The sequence below is a fragment of the Triplophysa dalaica genome, chromosome 20 (genome assembly GCF_015846415.1).
Source record: "Triplophysa dalaica isolate WHDGS20190420 chromosome 20, ASM1584641v1, whole genome shotgun sequence".
In the NCBI taxonomy this organism is placed as follows: Eukaryota; Metazoa; Chordata; class Actinopteri; order Cypriniformes; family Nemacheilidae; genus Triplophysa; species Triplophysa dalaica.
The window spans coordinates 19995600-20003132 of NC_079561.1; the positions used below are offsets into that span (position 1 = coordinate 19995600).

General features: G+C 40.6%; 2 protein-coding genes across 4 annotated transcripts in view; both read right to left on the minus strand.

The window, feature by feature from the left end:
- Positions 1–767, minus strand: part of LOC130408894 (tetratricopeptide repeat protein 39B) — a 12020-nt gene extending 11253 nt beyond the window's left edge. Inside the window, exon 1 of the mRNA XM_056732382.1 lies at positions 149–767. Coding sequence (XP_056588360.1) covers positions 149–193 — 45 coding nt within the window. The 5' untranslated portion in view covers positions 194–767. The remainder of the gene's footprint in view (positions 1–148) is intronic.
- A 488-nt stretch (positions 768–1255) lies between these two features.
- On the minus strand, positions 1256–7518 carry psip1b (PC4 and SFRS1 interacting protein 1b). Of its 3 annotated transcripts, XM_056732378.1 has the most exons (15): positions 7367–7508; positions 7178–7198; positions 7016–7093; positions 6849–6910; positions 6218–6356; positions 5659–6087; positions 5350–5557; positions 5076–5242; positions 4750–4988; positions 3980–4017; positions 3814–3893; positions 3612–3713; positions 2412–2574; positions 2256–2328; positions 1256–2089 (listed from the first exon to the last, which is right to left on the minus strand). In XM_056732378.1, the coding sequence occupies exons 1-15, from the start codon at positions 7370–7372 to the stop codon at positions 2065–2067; spliced, it is 1830 nt and encodes a 609-aa protein (XP_056588356.1). In that variant the 5' UTR covers positions 7373–7508; the 3' UTR covers positions 1256–2064. The 3 variants fall into 3 exon arrangements, with proteins under 3 accessions (XP_056588356.1, XP_056588357.1, XP_056588358.1); XM_056732379.1 differs by lacking the exon at positions 7178–7198 and having other exon boundaries at positions 7367–7518; XM_056732380.1 differs by lacking the exons at positions 6849–6910; positions 7016–7093; positions 7178–7198; positions 7367–7508 and having other exon boundaries at positions 5659–6083; positions 6218–6349.
- Positions 7519–7533: the final 15 nt, after the last annotated feature.

Below are 7533 nucleotides of genomic sequence, written 5' to 3' on the forward strand. Positions count from 1 at the left end.
TCCGACGTATTTCAATAGCCAACATTTTACCGCGTTAAAATCGTGCAACATTAAATAACGCGAATAAGCACGTTAGCATGTGTTCTGTGTGTGTGTCAGGACGCCCCTCAGGTCAATTCAGTCACAACCGGTGATATTTGACACTCACGTCCTCCGCTTCCGCGCCGTCTGTTCCGGTACCGGCCCGAGCCATGGCGCGTGTTATTCCCTGAGACTGGCGCGGGACTCCTCACACATCTGGATCCGTCCGTTAACTACCCGGACTCGGTCCAGCGGCTCTGCACGGACACCCGAATGTCGTCGAAGGTGTGACGTGTTATGTCAGCGGACACGCCCACCGACTGCAGCCCTGGCGACGCGTCGAAACATGCACGAAATATTTGTGTAAATAACGTCTAAATATATCAATCTATCACCTTGTGACTGCATAAAGCGTTTTACTGATGTACTATCAATATTCTAACATTCATGCAATGTTCCATAAGTCCGTTAAGCGGATAAGTACTCACTTACGGAAAAGGTTTCTTATAAATGATAATTGGGCCATTCTGCTGTTGCTTGGTAACTTTCGTGGACCAGACTGATACGTCATGTAATTATTATTCATGAGCCACGCCTTCTCTTGTTAGGATTCGTTCATTCGTCAGCCTAGTGGCCGTGCAAACGTAAACGTCACGTAATTAATATTCATGAGCTAATACACTCAGTGCCTATCTAATGACAGAAGACTCTCGCTGTGCACTGCGTACTGTACACTACAAAATGCTTTTAAAAACACACCCTGTGTAAAACTGAAATGATGTCTACACTAGAGAAATGAATGACAATATTTCACAACAAATAAAACACGATTAATCCAGTTGAAACATAGAAGCCACAATTGTACCATGGTTTTCCTTCATTAACTATAAATCACCCATGGTATTTGTAGAAAAAATGTGCTTATACAAATGATTACCATTTACTATTACTATAATAAAACACGCTTCATTTTCCTATGGGACATTTGCATCATCAATCACACATTAAATAAACTTTCACTGAATATGACAAGCACTGCATTATCTTAAAGGGATAGTTCAGCCAAAAACGAACATTCTTGTCCTCATCCTCATGCCATTCCAAACCTCTGCGAGGAAGATATTTTGAAGAAATGTGTGTGAACTACCCCTTTACGAGAGATACACGATCTGAAAAAGGTCATGTGCCATCCATGAAGAGTGAACACACAACAGACAGCAGATGACATTAAAGATCAATTTCCATGAAATATGCGGTTTAATATGACGACCATGATCATAATAAAGACATTTTTAATGCTTGTGTGACGGACAGGATGTGTCTTGTTAGCACCGGTTTCAATTCAGACATCACATGATGATGAACAACTCAACATAACAACTCAACATCTGAATGCTTCTCAGTGAAGTCGAGTTCAAATCTGACGAACAGAACAGAACACAAAACTTTGACTGAAGTGTCTTTCATAAGTGGGACAGCAGCTGTCTCTCGTCTTCTGTTGTAGTGTCACATCGACAGTCACAATGAGTGTAGAAAACAGCCATCGATGATCAAATAAAACACTGTGGAAGCTTTATAAACTGTTATATACTGCAACGTGAACGAACACTTTGTAAATTAGGGGTTGGAAAATACAGTAGTGACATTTTAAAATGATAATTTGTCTTTATTCTGTCCAGTCGTCATCAGGATTGGTGTCTGCCTAGGTGAGATGATATGGACGGACAGAAAAAACACAAATGTGAGGAACATTAAACACTCGCCGTGTCAGGAGATTCACAGATGCTCTCTTGATCTGCTCAATGTGACCTCGCCGGAAATGCGCAAATCAAATCTCATCGGAGACCAGCAGCAAGAAGCTTTCAGACTTTAAAAGAGCCCAGATCAGCTTTTTCAACACTGATGGCGAGAAATACAAAAAGGATCTCACTGGACCGAGAGTGTGGGCTAAAACGGTTCATCACGGGGTAAATAAATAACTGCAGATCTCTCCAACACTGATTCCACAACATTTAAAAACAGGAGTCATTCTGTATCTTCACATCAGCTTCTGTCTTCATCCGACGCACTGCAAACAGATCAGAGCTCAGATCAGACACCGGCGGCACAACACTATGAAGACTGCTCAGTAGGCAGGTCACTTATACTGTGTTCTACATCTATACAAGATTGTGTGTTCACGGATGTTGCCTGTAACAGCCATTTCAGATGGTGGCTGCATTGTGATGTCATACCTGTGAGGCACAGTGGTCTGAGATGTTTGTTCGTTGTTTGTTGCCTCCTCGCTGATACCCATGTCACTGATAACTGAACACAAGAGATTCAGGTTTATTACTGCTGGTGAACAGTTCAATCTGAGGAGAGGAACTTCTGTTCTACAGATGACCCACCGTCATCCTGACACTCCGCTCTCTCCCTCTCCTCCTGCAGCGAGTGGATGTACTCTTGACTCAGAGTGTCCTCGGTGTCTCCAATGAGGTAGATGTTTTTAAAGCGATGGTACAACATAGAGGCCTTAAACATGATTGCCTCACTGCCTCTGAACCAGCGCATCTGTAAACACCTTTAATTGAGCACTTCTTGTATCATACGCAAATCAATTAATATCAATAGTTTCAGGACTTTTGTAGGGATGTAACAGTTCACAGCGAGATGGTTGAAAACCAATTATAACATGCGACGATTCAAGCCGGTTGAGATGTTATTGGAATCGCAGTACATGTTTTGAACAGCCGCTGTTTTTTCTGCAAAAAAATATTTTAAAAAGTAACTATATCCTTCCTAACTATATCTTATATCCTTAAAGTGACATTTCATGCGGTGTGTAATGTTGTGGTGTGTGAATGCGAGCAGTCTGCCAAGTTGTAAAGCCGAAAGTGAACGAACAACAAAGTTACAGACTCTGGAAAAAGGAGTCGACTCGATTGAGACGTCTGTCGTTCTCATTTCAGTTCCGCGTCAGATTTGCATCACTCGGATTAATACCCGCCTACATTCCATTTGGGACACTGCACGCATTAATCCAATCACAGCAGACAAGACCATCTGACCAATCAGATCAGAGTATGCAGAGGGAAAGGAGGTGATTTGACAGATGAATCACCGAACGAATCATTTGAGAGTCAGTCAAGAAGTGAGGTATCCAAAAAAACTATTATTAAAAAACGAAATGTGTTTTTACACCGTGTATGTACATAAACTTGTTGTCCGACGCTCCATGAACCAAATAGCACCTTTAAAGTCATAAAATATTTACCGTTTAAAAAAAGTAAAAGTTAGGAAAAGCACAGACGAAGTGTTTAGTTTGTTTATATAAAAACATTTGTATTTAACATTTTTATTTGATTTGGAATTTGTTTTAAAACTGCGGTTTAGTTTTGTTAATTGACATAAAATATATTTTACAAAGAATTGTTCAGCCTTAGAGAAATAATAAAATCAGAGTTGTTCATTTTCAAAATGGCTCAACTCATTCTGTAAAAAAAAATGGTGAATCGTTACATCCCTGGAAAGTTTAATATTTTTTATTAGAAAGATTTTGTGCAGAAGGTGTTGAGTGTCAAATCAAGATCTTAAATGTGTGCAGGTACCTTTCGGAGCGTGTCGATGAGCTCGCTGTGGTTCTGCATGTTTCGAGATGAAACTGGAACTTGACTCAGTTCCTCCAGAGCCAATAAACATCCACTGACATCCTGTGCACACAGACACACACCAGTTTCAGCTGTGAGAACAACAGATTTAATAATATATAATGACACATCATCAGTATTATGATGTTAAACGGGTTCATACGGGATTATCCAGCGTCATTGAGATTCTGATGTCGCCATGCAGCCGGTACAGTAAAGAATCGGTGACAGACAGAGACGGTGCTGAAACACACAAACACAGGTAAAGTTAGAGATATAAACACACACACACACACACACGTGTCCTTCATGTAAAATGTGTGTCTCACCTTTACTGTTGTCCTCTCTGCTGGTAATATTCTGCGGTCTGTCAACAACAACATTTCAAATTATTATGAAGTAAAAACACATTTATATCATAAAGAAAGAAAATGATAAATGAACGTCAGATGCTTGTAATTTCAAAGAGGAAAGGAAATAGAGGATCAAATATTTCATATATTAATTGTATTATACTTATGCATAATATTTATATACTATATAATATACTAAGTCCCAGTGAAATTCAAAATAATTAATTCCTTCTTTTTTTTTTAAATACTGCAGTGTTTCTTTGTGAAGAGTTTATCAATGTGGGACACTTCCGTCCCTATTGCCTTTCCATCATAAAGGAGTTATGCTAGACAGCTTGGGCGGAGCATCCGTTAACTCCTACCTGCTGCCAGTTCCATTTCAAAATCGGTGTGATATTTTTCTCATGCGAAATTCCGTTTCACTCAGAAATGCGTCAGAATACAGATGTAAACATGACCGCAACTTCCCGTTCACAGGGACTTTCATTTATAAATCTGATTTTCAGACATCCGCCCAATATGGGCTATAGTCCTCAAACAGCAGAAATTCATCAATCATGATAAAATTGTAACTATCTATTTTATTTTACTTACTGTATCATATCAAACAGTTCACGCTCTGATGATGATGATATACGTATTGTATTTCTACACTGAGTTCAAATCACTGAGATGGAGCCCATCTGATGGAACACAGGGGCCTATAAGAACTATTTGAAACATCATGACACACTGAATTCACTCACTCTGTTCTCTTGTCTTCTGATGGCGTGTTCTGCTCCGTGTCTTCTCTGTGCTCCTCTGCTGGTGTCAGCGGCCCGTGGTTTTCATTTCGCACTCCACGGCTCCTCTCAGCTAGTTTCTGCACATCCTCATGTTGTGTGGCTTTTATTGTAGATGTTTGTGTCTTTCCTCGGGTGGATGTGACCAAACCCTGCAGAGATCTCAACACGCTTTGCCTCTTCTCCGCCGGGATCTTACTCTTCTACACCACAGAGACAGACACAGACAGAAAGATGTCAGAACGCCTTTCTGTTTCTGTTCTTTCTAATGCGCTCTCGTCCTCTCTCACCTCTTCATCTTTGTGTGGCTTCTGTTCTCTGAACTCCTGCTTTTCAAAGATGCTCCGAATTTCACTCTTCACTTCTTCGGGTTTCTTCTCTGGCTCTTTTATCTTCACCTCATTATTCTCGGATTCTTCAGGAGCATGCGTGTCTTCTGCCTCATCTCGTTTACAATCTGTGAGTCCAGATAGAGACGGTTTTGAGTATTATATGCATCAGGACAGCAAATTTTACAATAAGAACAGAAATGTGGAGTCACAAAATAAATAATATCATGTTGACCTTGGCTTTCTGATGTCATCAGATCAGTCTGAATGAGAGACTGGAGTTCACCCACTGGGCTCGAGGGACTAGACACACGAGTCTCTCTCTTCTCATAACTTTCAGTTTCCGGCCGTTTGCGTTTCAGACTGGATGCTTTCACAGATCTGTCAGCAGTGTCGGGTTTGGTGTCCTCCACATCTGATCTGGAGCGGGTGACCCTTGAGGACTGAAAGAAACGAAGCATCAGAAACTTTAACCAGGCAGAAGACTAAATACTGTCTGACTGATCAAACCAAGACAGCTGAAATATTGTTGAACTAAACAAACCTTATTTTGATTATCAGCATCTCTGCGTTTCTTCACCAATGATACTATTTTTAGCATGTCTTTCCTGCGGGCAGAAAGCGCTGTTCCCGCAACAGCTTGTCTTGCTAACATGATTCTTTTGGACGATAATGTCCTCCGTTCTGATGTGATGCACTTAAGTTCCCGCGGAGTGCTTGCAGGAGGACAGGTTTTTGCCCAAACTCTCAAGTGAGATGTTTTGTGACCTGTTGGTGTTTTTGAATCTGTGCTCTTGTTGTTTTTCACAGGGTTTTCACTCTTGTTTGGGGTCACTGACTTGGATTCATTCTCTGACGCTGAATCTTTAGCAGACACAGTCTGGACCTTTTCGTCACTTTTATTTTCTACTTTCTTCATCTTGGCTTTTGAATTGGGTGGATAATCCAACAGTCGTTTCGCTAGAGCCGCTTTCTGACAAACACACAAAACCCTTCAAAGTACATTCAGAGAAAACCGCAGCGCAACAACATCACGGTCTGCAACACTACTTCTGCAAGCTAGACAATCCAAATAAACAGTGACATTGATTATAAACACTGACCTTCTGACCTCTGAGGCAAACACCTGGGTCATTCTCAATCTCCCACATGCCCTCCTCGAACCCACCGCGTTTGATCGGCCGCCCATATTTTTCTTTGTTGGGCCAGTAAGGGACGATGTCTTTGGGAAAAAGAAACGTTCTGGAAACGAGCAAGTGAACCATGAGCAGTGCAGCTGTATACAGTGGACTCATTTTGCAGACGCTTTGATATTTTTAGGAATCACAAGCATGACAAGAGCCATCAGCAGTGTCAAGAGAGAGATGTTGAGATCACAGACGACCTCGGTTATTTGCATTCCCTATTTATTTTGTACTCTGTTTGTATACTAAATAATTTAAGTGTAAGAGATTATTGCAGGAATTCTGTACATACAGAACATTTACATTAAGTCATTTGGCAGACGCTTTTATCCAAAGTGATTTACAGTGCACTTATCACAGGGACAATCCCCCTGGAGCAACATGGAGTAAAGTGTCTTGCTCAAGGACACACTGGTGGTGGCTGCTGGGATCAAACCAGCAACCTTTTGATTTACCAGTTCAGTGGTTTAACCCACTAGACCACCATCTCCATCTCCAGAAATGCCGTATGATGGCCTTTAATATTTTGAAAGCAGCTTGTTTCACTTACGTTGTGTGTGTTCCATAAAAGAAGATTGGAATCTTCTTTTTGGGGGCTTTTCCTTCACCAACCTGAGTGGCAGACAAAACAACACATAAATTATCCGCTTTAAACGGACCTCATTTGCATATCAACTGAATGTAAAGAATAACAGGAATTGCGAGACATAAACTCACTCTGGCAGGCCAGAAAGGATAGCCCTTCATCTTAGCAAAAACTATATCTCCAAACATAAAATCCCCTGTCACCTCCATCTAAACAATAATAAAACAAACACTCTGTCACGTGTCAATAACACAACAAAACAATAAACAAACTCATATTTCTCATAACGTTACCTTCATAGTCAAGATTTTGCTCTTGTCACACACACATATATACACACACACAAAAAAGTTTGTATTATGATTTTATTATATGAAAGGAAGATATTATAATAGTCAGTTATTTGTACGCTAAGAGAACAGCTCTAGCAATGTTATGCTAGCACTAGCTAACGCCGACCCAGTGTAGTCATTTAAACTCACCTTCATTGTTTTCTGTATATCCACTCACTCAAGTGACCTCTTATAAACAGTTTTCATTAAAAACAAAACAATAAATAGGCTGAATAAACAACAATTATCCGGTAATGAATAAAACGACATGGAGACTTCCAAAAGATATCGAGTCCCCTCACCAGGGAATAAATGGT

Coding starts and splice junctions, on each gene's coding strand:
- psip1b (XM_056732378.1), bottom strand. Junction 6,357..6,848: donor TTTTATGGAACACACACAAC/GTAAGTGAAACA, acceptor GCTCGTTTCCAG/AACGTTTCTTTTTCCCAAAG. Junction 3,894..3,979: donor CAGAGAGGACAACAGTAAAG/GTGAGACACACA, acceptor TGTGTGTTTCAG/CACCGTCTCTGTCTGTCACC.